The sequence below is a fragment of the Tachyglossus aculeatus genome, chromosome 21, assembly GCF_015852505.1.
Source record: "Tachyglossus aculeatus isolate mTacAcu1 chromosome 21, mTacAcu1.pri, whole genome shotgun sequence".
NCBI lineage: Eukaryota > Metazoa > Chordata > Mammalia > Monotremata > Tachyglossidae > Tachyglossus > Tachyglossus aculeatus.
This window is the reverse complement of record NC_052086.1, coordinates 78,885,225-78,908,867: the sequence shown is the minus strand read 5'-3', so window position 1 is coordinate 78,908,867 and position 23,643 is coordinate 78,885,225. Positions and strand designations below refer to the sequence as shown.

Below are 23,643 nucleotides of genomic sequence, written 5' to 3'. Positions count from 1 at the left end.
CTCTCTCTCTCTCTCTCTCTCTCTCTCTCTGTCTCTCTCTCAAAAATACTCTTCTAGAGAACATCTCATGGCCCATCTTTCTAATTGTGGCTCACCACAGGGATTGTTGGGATTATGAGTGTTGTCTTTTGTTATTGTTTATTTCCCTGTCTGAAGCCGGGCCTTGGACTTGATACTTTTATTTACTTTTCCTCACTTTTATTCCCCCAGCCTCCCACCCCAAGCTTCTCCTAAAAGTCTCTGTAAGCCAGGCTGGTGTAAACACAGACAGGGACCACATCTGTCTCTGCTTTCCCTGAAGCAGTTATCACCTTGTAGGAGTTTAACATTAAACAATAGTTGGCAAGGGCATTGCATGTTCTGTGTGTTTGTCTCCGTTTTAAGTGCCAGCTGAGTATTGTGGTGGGCTGCATTCCAGTTCAGCTGTCGCTTTCTTCCTCCTAAATTGGAAGGAGTCTATCGTGAAGAAGCCACCTGGAAATTGTCCGTGTGACTATCAAAAGAGAAAGCAAAAATTTGAATGTATGAGCTCTAGGAGTAACTCACACGTGAAGCTCACAATCCCCATCTAGCTCATCAGCACATGGTTATCATGACTGTAGGCAATTAAAACACGGATTTTGGACTCTGGAAGTTCTGGTCAAACTTGAGGTATTAACATAGGCAAGCACACACAGCTGGTTTGCACCAATTATCAGGGACAGTCAGGTGTAGGGGAAGGAGGCATAGATTACATTTAAGGGGAAAAACTGGAGCAGGCTATATAGCGAATCATATTTATTGAGTGTTTACTGTGTGCAGAACAATGTACTAAGCACCAGGGAGTGTATAATGTAACAGTAAACAGACACAATCCCTGCCCACGGTGAGCTTAAATTTGGGAATCTCTTACTGCAGAGTTCTTGGGGTGGAGAAGAATATATGAATATTTGTCCTGCCCATTTAGTTGTTGGAATACAAATTGCTGGTCTTTAGACTGTAAGCTTGTGTGGGAAGGGAATGTGTCTGTTATATTGTTATACCGTACTCTCCCAAGCACTTAGTTCGGTGTTCTGCACACAGTAAGTGCTCAGTAAATATGACCGATGGACTGACTGACTGTCTTTTGCAGCTCCTCTCTCTTTGCCTTACATACCACCTTACGTATCTTATGTTCAAATATCCCTGCTCAGGATTTTCATTCTCATCATAGAATTCATATTCTACAGTGCTCTGCACATAGTGAGCACTTGATAAATACCACTGATTGATTGGTCATCAAGCTATCCCTCTGCCTTCAGGTAGATCAGCTATACCTATTATGACTATAACAACTTCCAAACCTTTGTCTATTGTTCGGAAAACTCACCGATCTCCTTCTTCCATTTTTCTCCCTTGCTGAAATGTGTTCGTTGCAAGTCATTTCCCTAATTTCAGTGCAAAACTGTATTGTCTCCTCCATGAAGAGCCAAATCTTGATTTTCAGACTTTGCTGTGGATGGGCTTCTCTGACTTTCAAAAATCCCAAAGCCATGTCATCTTTCCCTTGTTTTTCCTTTCTATCCTTCTATTGGAAAGTCTTCTTATATCACTTAGTCCATTATTTACAGTATTTATTATGCAGAGACCTAGATAGATAAAAGATAATCAGATCAGACATGGTCCTGGTCCAAGTTGGGACTCAAACTGAAAGAGGTAGACTCTATTATTAACTACTCAACTTATCTTTCTTATTTCTCTTTCAATGAAAACAGCTTTCACATGTACATCTTTTTCAGTTGGAAATGTACTTTGGAAAGGAGCTTATGTAAAGCCTTAGGCCAAACGGAGCTTCATTTGCATTGCATTTTGTGAAAAAAGTTATCTTTCTCTTTCAAAAATAATAAATTGGAGTATATTAAATTGATTTTATACTCAATGGCATTTCCCAAACTGACGTTCTAATTTCCTGGGACCATGACTGATAAAAGTCTCATGTTGGTTGAAGTTTATAAAAAGGAAGAGAAATAATGATAGTTATGTGCTTGCCCTCCCTCTATTGTGGCAAGTATTAGCTTTCTTTCTGGGTTGAAAACTCATCAGGTCTTTAGGTCTGGCACACCAAGTAAATGTCTGAATACACCCGTGGAGTAGAATGACATCCATGGAGCTGAATATTCCTGGCATTTATTTTTAGCTGGAAGCATCACTTTTTCCATGGCCATTATATTCCATCTACTGTTAAATCATTCATTCAGGGATGGCCCACAAGTCTTTTTTTTTTTTTCCAGAAGGTTGACCCTAGGTTTTTCGGTTTCTCCTCTTAATGGCAGATAAAACTCAAGCAATAGATTGCTTATGTTTCTAAGTCCCGTGGGTGAATCAATATTTCTGTTTCTTGAATTTCTAGTGTCTAACCTTTGGTGAAAGAAGATTCAAAAAATCGAGCACCTTTGCATACTGGCACTTAAATATGCTGATATGCTTTTTTTTAAAAAAAGAGAGGTAGGTCATTCTTGAGACAAATTTGATTTAATAGCTAGGACAATAACATTCCTTAGGAGGTCTTAAGGGTGACAATCCCTAAAATAATGAGCACTACTTTTTGGGCAAGGTTGGTCATTTTCCTTTTTAATCATGTGATCGTTTTAGTTATATTAAGAACTGTAAAATCTTCTTAATTTTGTCTTACAAAATTGATATTCTTGGGGAAACCATCCCACTGTTGGGTAGGGACTGTCTCTATATGTTGCCAACTTGTACTTCCCAAGCGCTTAGTATAGTGCTCTGCACACAGTAAGCGCTCAATAAATACGATTGATGATGATTGATGATGATGATGATGATGAAGAATTATTGTCTCAAAAAAACAAAATTCAGGACTTGTGAAAGGAGGTGGTTTGGGCAAAACTTGAAGCTGCTCAGGCAAAGAAACACTGACTAAATCAAAAGAACTGTAGATACATATGGTACGAATGAGTTTTTGTATAAAATAGTATTTGCTGTTGTGCTTTCTCCTGGCATGGTATACACTTCTATGTCTGACTGTCCTATATTTGCCTGGGTTGATTCTGTTGTTAAGTATTTATAATTCTTGATTCTTTACAGAGCAGGCATGTGACTGAATCCTAGCCTTCCAGAAACTGACAATAAGAGAACTTCTCTCTCTCTCTCTCTCTCTTTCCATAAACGTAACGTATATTAACATAGATACCATCAAATATTAAGTGATCTCTTTTTCACAGTAAGTTTTCAATATTGTTCCGCTTTAATTTGTGCATTGCAAGTAAGTTGAATGAGAGGGCCTTGTTGGTTGGGTGTTTGAAAGCTGCTCCAGTAGGACATGGGACAGTGAGCAAAGAAGTAGATGAGAGAACAAAGTAAAGAGAGGAAGTATCAGATCAAAAGCTATGAAACCCAGAGTGAAAAAGTGCAGTCTGTTGGAAATGGTGTCCTAAGGAGTGCTATGGTCAAAGAAGTTGGCAAGAAAATATTTTTTTCCTTACCATTTTGGAGAGAATGGAGAAGAGAGAGAGTGGAGGATGAGGAGAAGTTTGCATTGGTCGTGGTTTGAGGTGACCAACCTCTAGATGGCTGTGGGCAGAGAGAAGGAAATGTTGGGGGCATTTTAGAGGGAATAGCAGTTGGATGCCATGAATATTGTACATGGAAGAAAGGAGACAAAGACAGAGATTGTATGATCAGGAAGGACAGTGCTTGTGCTGCTTCTGGTGGCCGCTGAGAATCATTTCATTCAGAAGCTGAGACTCTCAGTGTATAGGATATTAAAAATATACATCAACTGTGAACATTCCCAGGCACCTATATTGATGAGACAGGATTGAGTGTTGGGGAAAGAGGTCAGGAATAAAAAAGGAAAATTCATACTCACAGCATAAAGCAGACTTTTCCTACAATGGGTGAGATATTATACTTTTTATGGCATTTATTAAGGTCTTACTATGTGCTAAGTGCTGGGAGAGATACAAAGCAATCACATATCAGAAGGGGTCTTAATCTTAGCTCTGGATAAATCTTTATACAGTTGGATTTACTAGGGGAGGAGAAAGCAGTCTATTAATTTGTTTGTTTTGTTTCCTGTTTAATGTAAAATCTTCTCTTTATGTCAATCATTTATATTTATTAAGAACTTCCTCGGTGAAGGGTATTTTCCTTGTTGTTATGAATAGTAGACTAATTTACCATCCTGAGTTATTGCTTCCCCTCCTCATATGGGACAGATATCACCAGAATAGTTGTCTCAAAATAAATGAATAAATGCAATTCTATATTGTCCTGGCCAGAGGTTTGTCTTCTTTGGACTGGAAATTTTTATAGGGAAGATGCTATTCTTATAGGGAAGATACCTCTCTTGCAATGCTCGCTTGCACAGTTCCATCTGCTGACAAATGTTCTGTAAACTTGGAGCATCACATCACTGTAGACAAAGCCACTATTCTCCCTACCTCACAAGCCTGTAACCTTGACGTTGTCCTTAACTCACCTCATTCTATCCACATATTCAGTCTCACCAAATGCTGTCGGTTCTGCCTTCACAACATTGCTAAATTCCATCCTATCCTCTCCATCCAAACTGCTGCCGATCTTAGTACTAGTCCTACCTCACGCTGGCTACTGCATGAATTGTACTTTCCAAGCACTATGCACAGTGTTCTGCACACAGTAAGCACTCAATAAATATGATTGAATGAATGAATCTGCCTCCTTGTTGACCTCCTGTCAGTCAGTCAATCATATTTATTGAGAGTACTCTGTGTGCAGAGTGTTTGGGGGGATACAGTACAGCAGAGCTGATAGACACATTCCCTGTTCACATGGGCAACTACTGGAGGTTCTTGAGGAGTGGGGAGATGTGTACTGAGTGCGTTATTGTTAAAAGTCTCTTTAGGTTAGCATTACTTCTGACCATCTCAAAATGATCTCTGCGTCACTGAAGTAATCTGATGGGACGGCTTTAACAGCAGAGAGCTCAGAATTTTTCAAATTAACGTTCTTTGGCAGCAAGCAGGCAGTGGAAGCTAACACAAGGTCATTTCTCATTATCTCCTAAAGAATGCCCGATGTTGGAAGAGACCAGACCAGAGATAGGAAATCAATCAGTCAATTGTATTTATTGAATGTTTTCCTTGTTCAGAGCACTATCTAAGGGCTTGGGAGAGTAAAATATAGCAGAGTTGGTAGACATGTTCCCTGCCCACATTGGGCTTACTTTTAAGTAACCATTTGGAACTGTGGAAAGACAAGGATTTATAGGGCCTTTGTGGGTGGCAGGAGGGGAGATCCATTTTCCGGGACCACATGCAAGGTGGTGGGAACTGAGAGAGTGTATTGCAGTGATTGCATCACTGAAGAATTGAAGATGTTAAGGAGGTGGACACCACTTATACATTCATTCATTCAATGTTATTTACTGAGCGCTTAGTGTGTGCAGAGCACTGTACTAAGCGCTTTGAAATTACAAGTTGGCAACATAGAGAGATGGTCCCTACACAACAACGGGCTCACAGTCTAGAAGGGGGAGAGAGACAACAAAACAAAACATATCAACAAAATGAAATAAATAGAATAGTAAATAGGTACAAGTAAAATAGAGTAATAATACTTATACACATATTAATATTCTTCCTGACACATTAGGACTACTTCTGGTCATATAATTTTTCTTCATCCTTCTTCTACTTGGAAATACTTTTTTCTCTATCTTCTCCTTTAGCTTACAAGCTCCTTGAGGTCAAGGGGCATGTCTTTCTTCTGTTGTACTTTCACAACAGTCATTTGCATTCAATTAGTCAACATTATTTGGATGTCTACTATGTACAGAACACTGTACTAAGTGTTTGAGAGAGTACAATAAAATCAGGCCTGATCCCAGGGGTCAAGGAGCCTACAGTCTTGCAGAGGAGTGATGGACACTAAAGTAATTACATATAGAATATAATATAAAGACATGTCCATAGGGGCTTTGTTGGGGGTGGGGGGTGAGCTCAAGTAGTCCAGAAGTGCTGAAATGGCCGTTGGGTGACATAAGGTGGAGAGATAATCAATAATAATAATAATAATAATAATAATGTTGGTATTTGTTAAGCACTTACTATGTGCCAAGCACTGTTCTAAGCACTGGGGTAATCAGGTTGTCCCACGTGGGGCTCACAGTCTTAATCCCATTTTACAGATGAGGTAACTGAGGCCCAGAGAAGTTAAGTGACTTGCCCAAAGTCACACAGCTGACAAGTGGCAGAGCCGGGATTTGAACCCCTGACCTCAGGATAGGCCTCCTAGGGGAGATAAGATTTCAGAGGGCCTTAAAGATGAGGAGAGTAGTGGTCTAGGGGACGGAGTTCTAGGTTGGAGAGAAGGTATGAAAGAAAAGAGGTTAGCCAAGAGAGATATGGGAATGAGGCATAGCAAAGAATCTGGCTTAAGAGGAATAACGGAGTGAGCTGGGAGTTAGTGGGAGAATAGAGTGCAGTGGTAGGAGGGAAAAAATGATTGACTGCCTTATTGGTTGATTGAAGCCAATATCCCAGAGGAACAACTAATTCCCAGTGTGCTGTCAATTTCAAATATTAGTTCTTGGAGCATGGCTTAAAGAGAGTTCAAATAGTGACTCAAACCATGCATTTTAACCCAGACGTTTGACTATCTCCCTTTAGATTGTAAGCTAGTTTTGGGCAGGTAGCGTGTCTACCAATTCTGTTGTAGCATACTCTCCCAAGTGCTTAGTACAGTGTCCTGCATTCTGTAAACACCCAAAAAATACCACTGATGATGCTCAGGAACAAGGCTCTGTGATTCCAGGCTACAGGAGCAGCACCAGGACTTAGAGTGGCTTGGATCTGGGCTACACTTCAGTCAATCAATCAGTGGTATTTATTGAGCGCTTACTATGTGTGGAACACTATACTAAGCACTTGAGAGAGTATAATACATCAGAATTAACGGACATGTTCCCTAGTTGCAGACTGAGGTTGCTAGAGAAAAGGAATGAAAGAAAATCCCTCCTGTGTACTGCATGTCTGAAGCCTAGTTTTCTGAAAGTAAGTACATCTTCTAAATTGCTTAACATATATCTACAGTACAGTTTATTCACCCAAAGGATCTGATCTATTGCTTTTAGGGAGACAGTTTCTCCCCTTAGGAATATCACAGTAGAAAGCCCCTTAGAGGCTCTTTGTTAAAATTATCTAGATGTATGGAAATTATAATAAATGTTTAACCATCATTAATGTGTAAAGGTTAGGAGTAATTCTTGTAACTTCAAATGAAACTCAAGATAAAAAATGGTACATACCAAACAGACAGTTAATCTCCTCTCCCAACCACCTTCATTATTTGCCTGTCTGCCTCTTGAGAGGAGTGTGTGTGTGTGTGTGTGTGTGTGTGTGTGTGTGTGTGTGTGTGTGTGTGTGTGTGTGTGTGTGTGGTTGGTGGGGAGGAGAGGCAGGGAACGTTGGTGGCATTTCATTCCTGTCTTCAGATAACTTGTGGCTTTTCTCTGAGATTTCTTGGGATGAAGCAAGGAGGTGACATGAGTTCACATTTTCCAAGATAATAGATGGCATTTTCCCTCAGCTCATAAACTCCTTGAGAACAGAGACCAGGTCTTGTATTTCTCCCTAAGTAATTCTTTTCCAGCAACTAGTACTGTGCTCACCTCCCAGTGGGCACACTGCAATTACTGCTGAAACAATTCATAAATGTTCAGTAATACGATACTTGGGAAGTCCATAAAGTCTGCTGTTCCTTGGAAGTAAGATCAGCTAAACTCTGTAAAATGGGCATTTTGTCCAAGATGAGGGTTGTGAGTGTGCGCAAGACCTAATTCTAGCCATACCCAGGGCAGAAGCCCAAGCAACCCTTTTAATAAATATTAACATGAATGCAAACGCACAAGGATCATACCTTCCCTTTCCCCACCCATCACAAGCTCCTGCAGAGGCTAAACATGGAAGGACCCTGGAGACCCTCTCACAAAAAGTGGCACAAGTAGTGGAAAGTAATCCAGGTTTCTGCATGAGCTCTGGAAAGTATAAGTGATGCTGCCCTATGACAGCATTAGAAAGATTGCTAGCTAAAGCCACATTTAAAGAGAAGGTTTAGTGACTGTGTTCATACAGAAGTTTCGTGAACAATTCAGTCGTCCCTTCTTTAGGAAGCCAGCTTTCTAGACTATAGCCCCAGTTTACAACTACTAACTTCAGAATTCTGGAGGCTTGACATCTGCATTTAGTAAATATAATTATAATCCTATTCAAAAGGGAGAAGAATGGGTCTTTGGAGTCTAATGTTTCTGGGTTTTGCAGGCACTGTGGCTGATTTTACTGAGAAGGTAAATCTATAGATGATGTTTATTCAGTTTTTATTGTGTGCAGAGCACTGTACTAAGCGCTTAGAGGAGCCAAAAAGAGTAAACCTGATCCCTACCTTCAAGGAGCTTACTATACAGTGTGTGTGTGTGTGTCGGGGGGTGACAGATATTAAAATAGATTACAGCTAGGGAAAGCAATAGAGGATAAGGCTGAATGCCTAAGTGTCGTAGGGTTGAAGTAATACAGTATGGACCCAAATGTATAGGTGATACAGAAGGGAGGCACAAAAGGTTAGGGAGATAAGAGATTCATCAGAGAAGAATGATTCCCAGGGAAAGAAATATATTTTCAAATATTTTTATAAGAAAGAAGAGATATCAGTGTGCATTTTCCATTTGCAAACTGAGGGCTTTCTAAAATTAAAAAAAAGCTAATCAGGAAAACTAAAGAGAGACTGAGTGTTGACTTGAAAGATTCGTGAAAGAATTCACTTGCCCAAATTTGAAGGTGGCATATTGTTCTGAGAGAAAAATCCCAAAATGGCTCTCAGCCCATCAGAGGAGGCACACAGGGCAAAAATGATCTTCAAAAGCTCCAAAAGGGAGAGGAAATGATTTCCAGAGAAAATGCCCAAACTTCAGGATCTTTTACCTCTTCTCCTTCCACCGTCTTTTTGCAGACAATATACTTGGGAAGAACACTCTTTGTGGAGCTTTGCCATCCTTTTAGTATAGCTTTTTGGAAAGGGGTGGGATACAAAGGTTTTTTTCTTCTCAGGGACAGGTCAAGGTTTCCAGTGTTGACCTTTGTAGAGATGACTTTCAAATCTCACCACCCTACATGCTCTGTCTGTCTTTCCTTTAATAACTTTGCTTTTCTTCTTTAGGTTTCTTTCCCCTTTCCCCTCCCATTCATCAGTCATTGTCTATGTCTTATGCACTGAAGTACCTCCCTTCTCATGTCCACCGTGTTTTATTCCATCCCCTAGGAAACTTTCCCTAATGTATCCACTCTTCAGTCTTTTGAACCATCCTTTCCTATCATCTCACCTTTTTATAGTTAATGAATACACTTATAGAAGATATTTGTGTTGATTCTATATTTGTCTTGTATCGGATTATATCCATGAACTGTGTTATTGCGTACTCTCCCAAGTGCCTAGAACAGTATTCATTTATTCATTCAATTAATTTGGTCCTATTTATTGACTGCTTACTATGTGCAGAGCACTGTACTAAATGTTTGAGAGAGTACAGTTCAAAAGTAAATGGACACATTCCCTGCCCATTAGGAGTTTACAGTCTAGAGGGAAAGACAGACATTAATATAAATAAATTACAGATATGTACATAAATGCTGTAGGGCTGGAAGGGAGGCTGAATAGAGGCAGTAAGTCTGGGAGATGCAAAAGGGAGTAGGAGAAGAGGAAGGGGGGCTTAGTCAGGGAGGGCTCTTGGAGGCGATGTGCCTTCAATAAGGCTGTGAAGGTGTGGGAGAGGAATTGTCTCTGTGCACAGTAAGTGCTCAACAAATGCTTTTTATTTATTATCACCTATAGATTGAAAGGTCCTTTAGGGCAGGGACTGTGTCTGTTCTTATGTGCCCTAAGTGCCTATCCCAGGGCTAGGGACCATAGGTGTGCTCTCTAAAAACTTGAAGATGATGAAGATGCCGAAGGGCTATACAAGGCATGATTAAGCTTCCAAGAACAGACGCATTGCAAAGTTATCACACTGAACCACTCAGGCAACTACTGGAAGGGTTCAGGGTAATGAAGACTGAAGGCTATCTAGTATATTACCTAGGGAGATTACTGGGGGAGTAAGGCAGGCCTGTCCCTCTCAATTCCCTCGATCTGTTTCCCTAAATAGGGGGCTGTACCGCATACTGGATACATACACAACATACAGAGAAGCAGCATAGCTCAGTGGAAAGAGCACGGGCTTTGGAGTAAGAAGTCATGGGTTCAAATCCCGACTCCACAAATTGTCAGTTGTGTGACTTTGGGCAAGCCACTTAACATCTCTGGGCCTCAGTTCCCTAATCTGTAAAATGGGGATTAAGACTCTGAGCCCACCCGAGGGACAACCTGATCACCTTGTAAGCTCCCCAGCACTTAGAACAGTGCTTTGCACATAATAAGTGCTTAATAAATGCCATCATTCTTATTATTGGATAACTCCACTGTAAAAGCAAATCCCTGGGATTCAGTGAGGTTCTGGGGAAGCAGCATAAATTTAGACCATTGATATTAATTTAATAAATACCCACAGTGAGGTTTAAATAGGCTTTCTTGTGGCCTGAACTTCTGCTTTTCACTTCAGAAATAGTTTTCCCAGAATTCATCGATCAATCAATCATTTACGGAGTACTTACTGTATGCAGAGGACTGTACTAAGTGCTTGGTAGAGTACATTTTAGGAAAGTGACTGGTGGAAGGAGAAGAAGCTCCAAATGTCACAGACTAGTGGGAGGAAGGGTAGTTCTTGGGCCAAACTGGCCAGAGTGAGCCACGAGAGGGTGAGGAGAAAGCTGGAGTCATGGAATGGGGATCCTCTTGGCAGCAGCAGTGAGATTGACAGACCTAGTTCTCTACACTGTAAACTCGTTGTGGGCAGGGAATACGTTAATAGTTGAGACGCTATTCAGAAGCAGCATGGCTTAGTGGAAGGGGCATGGGCTTGGGAGTCAGAGGTCATGGGTTCTAATCCCGGCTCCACCATTCATCTGCTGTATGACCTTGGGCAAGTCACTGAACTTCTCTGTGCCTGTTACCTCATCTGCAAAATGGGGATGAAGACTGTGAGCCCCACATGGGACAACCTGATTACTTTGCATCTACCCCAGAGCTTAGAACAGTGCTTGGAACATAGTAAGTGCTTAATAAATACCAACATTATTACTATTATTATAGTTATACTGTACTCTCCCAAGAACTTAGTACAGTACTCTGCACACAATAAGCTCTTAATAAATACGTTTGAGTAGGTGACTGACAGTTGGTGGACACATTCCCTGCCCACAAGGAGATTATCTCCTATCCAACCCTGAGGTACTTGCATTTAAATCCACATTTCTTCTTCTCACTGGTTTCATAAAATTCTAAAGCATCATCACAACACATAGACAAAGGAGTTCAGAATGTCTTAAGTATTCTAACTTGATCCAGAAGCCCGATGGTTGGTGTTCTTACTTGAGAGGACACGTTAAAGTCTGGAGCAAAAACAAGGAGTCTATAATTATTTAGAATGGGTCTGGAGTGAGGGGTTGGATTGATTCCTCAAGTTAATTCAAAGGGACTGTTTTGCTTTTTGGGTTTTTTTTTTCCATCTTTGATGATGAAGTAGCTGCAAATCTCCAGGCATTAAATAGCCTATTACAGGAATCTCCTGGGTTTGATTGGAAGTGTCAAGATAACAATAGTGTTCACACTATCCAGATTTTTTTCTAGGAAATTGGGAATACAAATTCACCTCGTGGGCCTCACTGCTGCCTTGAAATCTTGTGGCTTGTGACAATCCTTCACAGATCAGCAGTAAAGTTGAATTCTTCGTGGCTTGGTGTAACTGCCTCTTCCTTCCCTACCCCCAATCTAATTATAAGTTTAATCATTTTTGAAACTACATTTGTACTGCTACTCGAATGGTGAGGCGTGACACCACTAAATGTCTGCCTTGAAGAAAGATTAGGTGTCCAGTAAGGATCATTCTCTTGGTGATCAGGAAGGACAAAGGCTGATCCAAATCAAAGTTAGCTGACATTTCTTGCTTTTAATCACAAAGAAAATAAAAAATATATTTGATTTTGAGTTGATCACAAAAAAAGGGAAAAATACATTTGATTTTGAGTTGAGGGGACAATCTGTGGGTGCAAATATTCAGGGAAAAACCTGAAGCATTCACTTTTACCCTTAACTTGAAAAATGATTGAATCATGAATTCAACTTTTTAAAAAAATGTCATTTAAGCACTTACTATGTGTGAAGTACTGTTCAAAATGCTGGAGGTAGATGCAAGGTAATTAAATTGGACACCATCCCTATCTTAAAGGAGATCACAATCTTAGTAGAAGGGAATCGATCAATTGTATTTCTTTATCATTTACTGTGTGCAGAGCACTGTACTAAGCACTTGGAAAGTACAATTTGGCAACAGATAGACAGTCCCTACCCAACAACGGGCTCACAGTAGAAGGGGGAGAGACAGACAACAAAACAAAACAAGTAGACGGGCATCAATAGCATCAAAATAGTTCAATAAAATTATAGATCTATAGATATCATTAATAAAATAGAGTAATAAATATGTACAAATATACTGAGAAGAAGGGGGTGTAGACAGAAAATAGAAAGGGACCCAGAACTGAGCCTATAAATTGTATCAACATTCAAAGAAGTCAGGTGATGAAGTGAATCATTTCCAGTAGAAAGAAGAGTGCTTTCAATCGTTATTTCTGTACTAACATCAGTTTTCCATTTATTTTCTATTGTGCCATGACATCAATGTATCTTAACATAGGTTACATTCTATATTAACTTATTCTAGCATATTCCTGATTCATTTGAAGAGTTGAATCAGAAAACGGTCCAACAACCTAAAGAAACTTGGTTATTGGAGCAACATTTGAGAACTATTTCACTATCAATTCATATTCCCAAGATGTACAAGTTAGGTAAGAAGAAAAATAAGAACCAAGTTAGCCCATTTGTCCTGTAAGTATTTTTGAACTTTATATATTCTTAAAGGATCAAAAAGGGCTTTTGGTCAGTGGCAGGAGTTGGGTCCCAGTAAGTTTATTCAGCTCATCAAGAATATATTTTTCTTAGTTGTTAGATATGTTCCTTGCTCACAATGAGCTTACAGTCTACAGGGAGTTTAGGGGATACGGGTAATCAATCAATCAATCATATTTATTGAGCGCTTACTGTGTGCAGAGCACTGTACTAAGCACTTGGGAAGTACAAGTTGGCAACATATAGAGACAGTCCCTACCCAACAGTGGGCTCACAGTCTAAAAGACAAAGATTGGAGACATACAGGGAACAAGAAGGAAAACAGACCCAATGTCCCTTCCCCACAGCACCTGTATATATGTATATATGTTTGTACATATTTATTACTCTATTTTACTTGTACATATCTATTCTATTTATTTTATTTTGTTAGTATGTTTGGTTTTGTTCTCTGTCTCCCCCTTTTAGACTGTGAGCCCACTGTTGGGTAGGGACTGTCTCTATATGTTGCCAATTTGTACTTCCCAAGCTCTTAGTACAGTGCTCTGCACATAGTAAGCGCTCAATAAATACGATTGATGATGATGATGATGATGATGATAACAGCAGAAGTGTGAGCTGTCAATGAGTCAGTGGTGGGTGGGATGCTCGTGAACAGGTTCAGAGTGGCTGGTGATGGGGCAACTTGCTTAGGAAGCGAGGGGTAGTCAGGGAAGGCCTCCTGAAGGGAGCTGTTTTCTGGGAGGGTCTTGAAAGTGGGGAGGGTTGTGGTGTGACAGTCTTGAGCAGGGAGCAAGAGGTGTTGCGGAGGGAAAGGCGGGCCCGGAACAAACATTTAATCCCCATTTTGCGGATGAAGCTGAGGCCTAGAGAAGTTAAGTGACTTGCCCAAGCTCACACAGCAGGCAGTTGGCAGAGCCAGATTTAGAATCCAGAGCCTCCTACTCCCAGGCCTTGCATTTTCCGCTGGGCCATTCTGCTTCTCACCTTCACTCAATTTGCCCAAGCACCCAAACGCAAGCTCCACTTCCATGGCCATTTACCTCCCCCACCCTCCTTCTCAGCCCCACTCTCTTTTCAAGCTCCCTTCCCTTCGCCCCTCATCCCCCCCAAACCCCAAAAGGGTAAATCACCTCATGGATTTTGGTGACTGTTGCGTACAATACATTTAGTAATGAAAAATATCGGCTCAAGGCAACATATAGAGTAGCAGTTCTAATGTTTTTTAAACAGCTATTAATGGAGTCAAGCTGTGTTTTTGTTTCTTCTGTATATAATCATCTGCTCAGTGGTGCGCTCTCTAGTAGCAGGAGTCAGGGGAGGGGCCTTGCTGTGATTGATGGGGCGAGGCCTAGCAAGCCGAAAGAGTTCCATCTGGATTTGGTTTGGGGAGCAGTCAGATGTTGAGTGGGAGGTCATCAAGGCTTGCCTTAGCTCTCCCTCCTTCAACACCCCTATCATCCACACATTACATCGCGCCCGCACACACACACACACACACACACACACACACACACACGCGCACACGTACACACAGACACACACACACACACACCCCCTCATCCATAATTGATGCTTGCTTTGGGCAGATGCTGCATGACTTGGGACTAGAACAGCTGCTAAGTTTATGGAGGCTAAAGGGAGCAGGATGGTACAGCAGGTATTTCTGACTTTATTTTTCACTTGAACTGTGCTTTTAATCGAGCCGGGATATTTCTCGCATTAAGCTGTACCCCTGCATGCAAGCCTCTTGTGATACATGCTTTGCTACTTGAGTCATTCTGGAGGAAGGCGATTTAGAGCAATGATTATGTGTGTCTGCTGGGCTTGATATGCCTAACTGAGGCGTTCCTATAACCAGCAGGTTAATGGTGTAATTTTGCATTTTCCTTCTTTGTTTCAATGCCCTGAGGATATGATGCAGTTTGGCTCATTTAACTACAATATAAAAAGCTTTCTCTGAATGTGCCATATTTCTTGCCAGAGAAAGGAAACAAAAAAATACCGAACTAAACTAAAACAAACTGTCAGCAAGACTTGAAACGGCGAGCAACCGTCAAGAATAAATAGTTTACCAGAGTGAGCGTGTGTTTATGAAGAGACCTCGCATGAGGATCTTTTTTTTCTTTTGTTGTCTGGACAAATGCATTCAGCTTGTTTATTAGTTTTGATCCTTGCTACATTTTTTCATTATAAAAACTTATTCTTTGAATAGAAAAGACACCTCATAGAGACAAGGAGCTCCGACGATTGAGATCCTCAGGGTGGCGAGGATCTAAAATTTTGATTTTCAAAGCTGACAACTTTTAGGATTTTAAAAACCTTCACAATGACCGTTAAGAAATTCAGGCAATTTTTACTCGGCTAGAGTTCAGCATTTAAGTCAAAGGCAATAAACTGGATTTTATACAGTGCCACGTAAAGAATATTTTAGAGTTGAAATGTGGTTTTCATTAGATTTCAGGCCAGAGCATTTTGTAAATCCTGACTGTCTGCCATCCTTTGTTCTTTCTGTTGCCAAGAACTACTTTATTAGACCACATTAAAAAAACTGCTCATGCTCAGGCTTGCTTGAAATCCCCTCAAAGTGAGGAATTTAGGGTGCAGAATGGTGCTCCCCTCTCGGGAGGCTTCCTGGTGCCTCTGAGGAACAGAGCTCACTCTCCTATAATACTCTGGTAATAGCCAAGCTGTGGATTTAAATAAAAATGGTGATGATTCCCCTTAGCTTTTCTGTGTCTTTGAAAGGCTTTAAATCACCTGAATTTTTCCCCATAACCATATATGTCCCTTTAAAAATAACAAACTCCTAATATCCTAGGCAAAATGAGTAAGATAGCATGGTTTGTAAAATAGGTATAGGTTTAGCTTTATCATTTGGCTGGTAAATTTATAAACATTGACGAAAGTTTATGGGCTTATTTGTGCTCTGTCTCCAAAGTGATTTTACTCAGTGTTCACCAGGATCACGGTGCCACTGGGTTACTGAGACAGGGTGATGTTTTCACGACTACTTAGAGCACTTTAACATACACGCTAATAGCCTTTCAAGGATGGATTCCCCAGCAATCCAGGAATGTGGAGATCACAAAGCTTTTCAAAGCAGTTTTTCTAGAGATATGAGGGGCATCTGCCTGTATAAATCATTATTCCTCCCTTGCTTATTTAAAATCATGATCTGAAGTGACCCAAATATCATTTTATGCTTAACTGAAGGGGTCTTTGACTTAAGGTTTTTTTTTTTTACATTAATTTAATTGGTGGTGGGAGTGAAGAAAAGGCTGGATATAAGCGTGGCCTGGTGGGAAAAGCCTAGGCCTGGGAATCAGAGGACCTGGGTTCTAATCTCAGGTCTGCCACTTATCTTCTGCATGCCTTATGCAAGTCACTTAGCTTCTCTGTGTCTCAGTTACCTTCTCTGTGTCTCATCTGTAAAATGGGGATGAGTCCTCCCTCCAATTTAGGCTGTGATCCCCAACTGGGGCAGGGACAGTGTCCAACCTAATTAGCTTATATCTTCCTCAGCGCTTAATAAAATGCTTTGCACATAGTAAGTGCCTAACAAGAACCACAAAAAGTGAATGGCGGAAGCAACCATGTCAATAATAATAATGATGGTGATGATATTTGCTAAGTGCTTACTATGTTCCAAGCACCGTTCTAAGCATTGGGGTAGAAGCAGGTAGTCAAGCAAGAAGCAGCATAGAATAGTGGATAGAGCACAGTCCTGGGAGTCAGAAGGTCATGACTTCTCATCCTGGCTATGCCGCTTGTTGGCTGTGTGACCTTAGGCAAGTCACTTCACTTCTCTGTGCCGCAGTTACCTCATCTGTAAAACGGGGATTGAGACTGTGAGCCCTATAAGGGACAAGGGACTGTGTCCAACCCGATTTGCTAATATCCACCCTAGAGCTAAGCACAGTGCCTGGAACATAGTAAGCACTTACCAAATACCATCATCATCATCATCATTATTATTATTATAAGCAAGCAACCTAAGGCGATGATATCGGAGTGAGAAATTGGGAACCAAGTTTTTATTGGAGGCAGGATTACATTGTAAATCCTGGCCCCACATTCCTCCTTTCCTTACTGTGGGCATCACCCCAAGAAAATGTTCCTCCCTACTCTCTACTCTTTGGTCTGGGGCCGAATTCCCTTTCCTATGGTGGGGACCTGGGGGTTACACAAAATACATGGAGATGTAATTTTAGAGTGATTTGAAGATGCTGATATGGAATCATGAAAACCTCGGTGCTCTTAATTAAATATTAACTATAATTAGCACAGAGTGTGGATGTTACGAATATTAATTAGGGTCTCCTGGAACCGCTGTCAGTGTTAATGAGAAGCAGTAGGGGTCCTAGGAACATCTGTTTTAGAATGGGAGGTTGTATAAAATCCCTGAGTGCTAATGCACCTGGACTTCACCATTAGTCCTTCGTTGTCATTACCATTTTTTTTTCAGTACCTACTGCCCTGGGAATACTAGAGAGCCGAAGTCACCAAATTTGGTCATTCAGACCCAGAACCACCCAGTTCCCTTGGTGTGAAGAATTCTATCTGCTCCTGTTACCGTGACTTTGTGTTTCTCTTTAGACTGCAAGCTCCTCTTGGACAGGGATCAGATCTATTAACCGTATTGTTCTGTACTCTCCCAAGTGCTTACTACAGAGCTTTGCCCACAGTAAGTGATCAATAGATACCATTGGTTGCTGTTCTTTATAGCCACAGCCTGTCACCATCCATGCCCTTGGGCACTGAGTTGTCATATTTGATGTCCTGAAGCTCAAACATCTAGTTGCTATTGACGCAGAATTTAACTCTACATACTTTCTACATTTTTTCAGTCGCTGTGGGATTTTTTTTTGCAAATGACAGTCAGAGAGAGCACTCTGAATCAGTGGGCTGGGTCCTCCCGCAGAGACGGTACACTGAGGTTTAGTCTTCGGAGGGCCTTATTGATTGCTTCGAGAGAGTGGTTAGGCTTGATGAACGCTAAGAAATGACTGCCCCCCCCACTTCCTTCCATCTTGGGTCCATCCTAGGGAGCCCACTGTTTGGGTAGGGACTGTCTCTATATGTTGCCAACTTGTACTTCCCAAGTGCTTAGTACAGTGCTCTGCACACAGTAAGCGCTCAATAAATATGATTGATAGATTGATTGATTTTCCCCATTCTATCCTGTACAGTACAGTTTCCAGCTAGCCTTTACCCGTCCAACCCTATAACACCAGGCATTTTTATGTCCAGTATTTCTACTTTAAAACACCCAGCAGCTATGAGTTCTGCAAATTTCTGCAAAGAACATTTTTTCGTACATCCTTGGGACCTAGAGCAAATACATTATGTCTTGCTCATGTTGTGATTAACGTGAGCGGTGTTCTTCTCATTAGCCCCAAAATAAATGTGGATGTCAATAGAATGGTCAGAAACAAAAAGACTAGTGATTTCTACAAGGTAAATATGCACTGGTTTTTCATTTTTGTATTTTAATAGGTATGATTACTTAAGCGTAAATTTGGGCAGCTTGATGGTGTGTCTGCAAAGATGTCCAAAATTCTGTAACGCCATCAAGGGCCACCCTAGTTTGGCTGTATTGCTGAAACACCTCTTGGTGAAAGACAAAATCTCTGAGTTGTGCCATCGATCAGCAGGGTCTCAGGAGTCCAATCCCTACAAACTTGCCAGGGTGTTCTTGTTAAGTCCAAAGAAAGATGCATGTGCAAAAGAAGGACTCGGTTATTCTTAGTGCTGAATTTTCTACAGATTTGTCTTGAGCTGGAAATGTGGCAGAATGGTATATTTCACTGTAAAAATGATTTTAACATCTTGTGAACTAGTCCTGAAAAAAAATAAGCAGCCAGAAAATCTTTTTCTCTCCATCTTACTCCCAATTCTTTCCATTGGACTCTTGCTGTCTTTCCAAATTTCAGGCTCTTCTTCTCTATCTTTTTCTCTCTGTACATTTCTCGGTCTCTCTCTCTCTCTCTCTCTCTCTCTCTCTCTCTCTCTCTCTCTCTCTCTCTCTCTCTCTCTCTCTCTCTCTCTTCCCTTTCCTTTTCGTCTCTCTTTCTCTTCTCCCCCCCCTTCCCCTCACCCTCTTTGGCGTTTTCTCTCTCTGGCTTTCTCTCTTTTTGCTATCTGTTTTTTTCCTCTGTGTCCCTCTGGCTTTCTCTCTCTTTCCCTGTCCCTCTGGTTTTCTCTCTCTCTCTGTATGCATCTGGGTTTCTCCCTCTTGTTCTCTGTCCCTCTGACTTTCTCTGTCTCTCTGACTTTCTCTATCTCTGTTTTTTTCTCTCCCTCGCCATCTCTCTGTTTTTCCCTGTCTCTGTCTTTCTCTGGCCTGCTTCCCCATTAGACTGTAAGGTCGTTATGGACAGGCCTTCCCAGACTGAGCCTCCTCCTTCCTCTCCCCCTCCTTCCTCCTCCATCCCCCCTGCCTTACCTCCTTCCCTTCCCCACAGCACCTGTATATATGTTTATATGTTTGTATGTATTTATTACTCTATTTATTTATTTTACTTGTACATATTTATTCTATTTATTTTATTCTGTTAATATGTTTTGTCTTGTTCTCTGTCCCCCCCTTCTAGACTGTGAGCCCACTGTTGGGTAGGGACCGTCTCTATATGTTGCCAACTTGTACTTCCCAAGCGCTTAGTACAGTGCTCTGCACACAGTAAGTGCTCAATAAAGATGATTGAATGAATGAATGAATGACAGGGAATGTACCTTCTAATTCTGTTATATTGTACCCTCACAAGTGCTTAGTACAGTATTCTGCACTAGTAAGTGTTCAATAAGTACCACTTATTGATTTCCTTGTCTCTCTGGCTTTCCCTGTCTCTCGGGCGTTCTATCACTCTGTCTTTCCCCAAAGACTGTCTAATTCTCTGATTTCCTTGATAATGGCATATGAATTCTAAACGTACGGTAGGAGAGGAAGCACTTGTAGAGGTACAATATGCAGAGAGTTCTACCCTCTTCTTCCCTTCCTCCAACCCTCCTATATACAGGGTCCCCACCTCATAGGAAATTTGCCCCACACACTTTGGCATCTAGAGCCCTACTGCTCCAGACTCTTAAAAAATGATCATAAGGTCATTGCAAAAATACCTTCCAGCATTATGAAACCAAGCAGAAGAGATGATTAGGGGTTCTCATTGTTGGCTTCTTTGAAGGCCATCAGAATTGTTGGGAACTCAGGCTGGTTTAAAAATCCTGTCTTTTGGGGTGGTTATCTCAGCCAGAAAGAATGCACTGTGGGCAGCGAACGTGTCTACCGGCCCTGTGGTACTGTACTCTCCCGAGGGCTTAGTACATTGCTCTACCCCGAGTATGCCCTCAATAAATATTATTGATTTGATTGATTGATGAATCAGGTTTGGAGCAGTATCTCCACATTGCATGTGTGGCCCTGTGTACCCCAGGCTCATGATTAAAGAGTGGAGTTAGCTACATTAGCTACCTGGTTCACCACTAGCAGTTGGTTTAGTTAGCATCTAATTAGTATCTAGTTAGCAGCTAAATCAAGAATGCCTAGGGTTTAAGGGAAAGACTAATTTTCTTCAACTTTTGTCCACCAATATTGAATATTCATCCATTCAATCACTTTTCTTGAGTGCTTACTATTCTATTTATTTTATTTTGTTAGTATGTTTGGTTTTGTTCTCCGTCTCCCCCTTTTAGACTGTGAACCCACTGTTGGGTAGGGACTTTCTCTATATGTTGCCAACTTGTACTTCCCAAGCGCTTACTACAGTGCTCTGCACACAGTAAGTGCTCAATAAATACAATGATTGATTGATTGATTGCAGAGCACTGTACTAAGCACTTGAGAGAGCACAATACAGCAATAAACAGTCATGTTCCCTGTCCACAATGGGCTTACAGTGAAGAGTATGCATGTCTGACCAGTCCTTTTTTCCTGGGTTAGGGGCAGATTTCTGATTTCCCCTACTTGGATTAGGATTTCCTCTTAAAATTGTTTTTAAAAAAGGAAAAATTCTGTATTTTATTTCTCTCCCTATATTGATGAATTTTCAAGGTTTGGTTGGAGGAGGGGAAGGCCACGGGGTGATATGTGTTGTTATAAACTATCTTACCTTCTTACTACTGCAAAGTTCATCTCCAGCTTTGTCACCTAAATAAACGCCCAAGCATCTCTAGTGACGAAGCCGTTTAAATGTCAAAATGTTAGCATTGTGACTAGACAATTCAACTGGAGAGTTTGGCTTTTGGGCACTTCTCATATTTATGCTATGTTGTCATTATTTGCCATGGTATAATTACTGCAAAGCCCAAGTCACATCCAATTGACTACATGAGGTATGAGATGTAGTTATTCGAGTTTCAATTATTTAGGTTCCTTCTTTCGATGTTAATGAAGAGGCATCCCTATGAAAATAAGTTATTGTGAGTCTCTTCAGATATTTTATCTGACACATTATAGTTTGAGTTGGGGAGAAAATGTTTTGTGGAATGGATTTTAAATTGACTTACTTGTAGACCTGTTTTTTTTTGTCTTTAGACTTGAATTTACTCAACACATTTCCATCCTACATTTTTTGCAGTGTATTTGAAATTGGGAATTTTCCCAAGAGACAGCAACACCCAGAGGGTTTGGAGATGGTGCCAACAACAGGGAAAACCAGCATTTTACCCAGATACTTAAAATGTGATATGACAGTGGGTCACCTACATGCACTGTAGGATCTGGACTCTGTTGACTCTCATCTTTCAGAAAATGAGATTACCATAAGGCGGGATGAGAGAAAAGAAAAGAAACATGTCTACATGTACTATGTTAAATAAATTGTTCCGTTATGTTTTCCTGAATTGTAGGAAACCTTGATTAAAGTCATATGGTTAGCTGAAGTATCTATCCTGTAAAATACATCCACCCTTATGCTTTAATCCTTTTTGGCACATAAATTTAAAATTTCCATGTTGAGAGCCACACATTCACACCTTTCAAGGTGATATTATGACAAAGCAAACTTCTAGGAAAATAGAATAGGACATAATCCCCACAGTAACCAACAGTGGGGCTTTCGTCCATATCCGGATTATGGAAAAGTTCCTTTCAGGGTGCTAACTGATGTTTTCCCCCTTCCTTTTGCCTTCCAGGGTAATCAGGAAGCAACAGCAGCTCCTGACACAATGGCACAGCCTTACGCCTCTGCCCAGTTTGCCCCCCCTCAGAATGGTATCCCAGCAGAGTACACGGCTCCTCATCCCCATCCCGCTCCAGAGTACACAGGCCAGACGACAGTCCCAGAGCACACGTTAAACATGTACCCTCCTGCGCAGACACACTCTGAACAAAGTGCCACCGACACAAGCGCTCAGACCGTCTCTGGCACAGCCACAGTAAGTCCGACATTTAGGTTATAAGTTGGGGTGTGTGGGTCGGTGGGGGAAAGTGTGGGTGTGCATGCATGAAACAAGTCCCAGCCTCCAAATCGTGGTTAGAAACCCTTTGAAAGTGTTGTTAATTCTTAGACACCCTTATTTATCTTCTAAAATACTCACAGTCCTCAAGAGGAGCTATTTACAAAATGGCAAGCCTGGCTCGTTGTGTTTTGTTCTCTATTGTCTGAAGCTCGATCTCATGCCCACAAGCTTTCTTTTTCGTTTGAATGAAGGGGAAAATGTGCATTAGTTCCCCAGTGAAATGGTTTTGACGAGGACCGTTTTTAGGGTGAATGATTCAGGGCTGAACTTTTGCCAGACTTCCTCGTGCTAACCTCATTGTGGGTCTTTGTGTTTTCAAGCAGTTCAGCTCTGCACCCAGGCTCCAGGTTGTTTGTGTCCATGAATCATAGTGAGTACAGTGCACCTCACTGGCTTCTTCAGTTTACTCCTTAGTATACCCCAGCGGCCTGGAAGAGTTCAATGAAGATTTCTTAAGGAGTCTAATGGGCAAATGAGGAGTAGTGAAGGGCTTAGAGGAATCTGGTTTCATAGATTCTTATGAGTGGGCTGGGGCATATCAAGAATAAAGTATCTTAATTTCAAGTGATTAAAGTTCCACACCGGGCTGGAGAGTCCTGAATTTGCCCCACTATTTTGTCACCCAAACAATGCCAATGAGACTCCCCAAAGCCCTGGGTTTGGCCAAAGCAAGAAGGTAGCAATAGTGATAGTAATGGGGCACTCAGGACAAAGCAGGCAACAATGACAGGAGCAGGTACTGCTGCAACTTCTATTGGCTGCTTCCCTTGGCTTCCATCTCCACCAGCTGAGCTCTGTGCTTAGAGTGGGTGTGCTGTGATGGAAAGTCCAGGGAGTAGCCAGTGGTGACCGTGGCAGTGGTGGTCGAGGCGAAATCAGCTTCCGCTTCTCATTTCTTACCTGCTCCTCCTGCTGTTTCCCGCTCTGTTCTAAGGGCATCCATTTCTGTGAATTTGTGCTTCTGTGAGCATTTGTGTGCATAATGCCCTGGGCCATTGCATCCATCTGCCTCTTTTCTTTGTCCTTTTTCATTTTTTCTCTTTTAGTCTTTCTTTCGCTCTCTCTCTCTCTTCCCATATTTGCCAGTATCTCCCTCTCTCTGTCTCTCTGCCCCTCACAACTTTTCTGATAGTCTCTGCACCTCTCAGACTCTTCGTCTTTGTC

The 23,643-nt window shown here is 41.3% G+C and overlaps 1 protein-coding gene across 16 annotated transcripts in view; it reads left to right on the top strand.

Annotated features, from left to right (window-relative positions):
- Positions 1-23,643, top strand: part of RBFOX1 (RNA binding fox-1 homolog 1) — a 2,849,206-nt gene that overhangs the window by 2,606,369 nt on the left and 219,194 nt on the right. For all 16 annotated transcript variants that reach the window (XM_038762608.1, XM_038762609.1, XM_038762601.1 and 13 more), the window contains one exon: positions 22,153-22,395. In XM_038762608.1, coding sequence (XP_038618536.1) covers positions 22,153-22,395 — 243 coding nt within the window. The remainder of the gene's footprint in view (positions 1-22,152; positions 22,396-23,643) is intronic.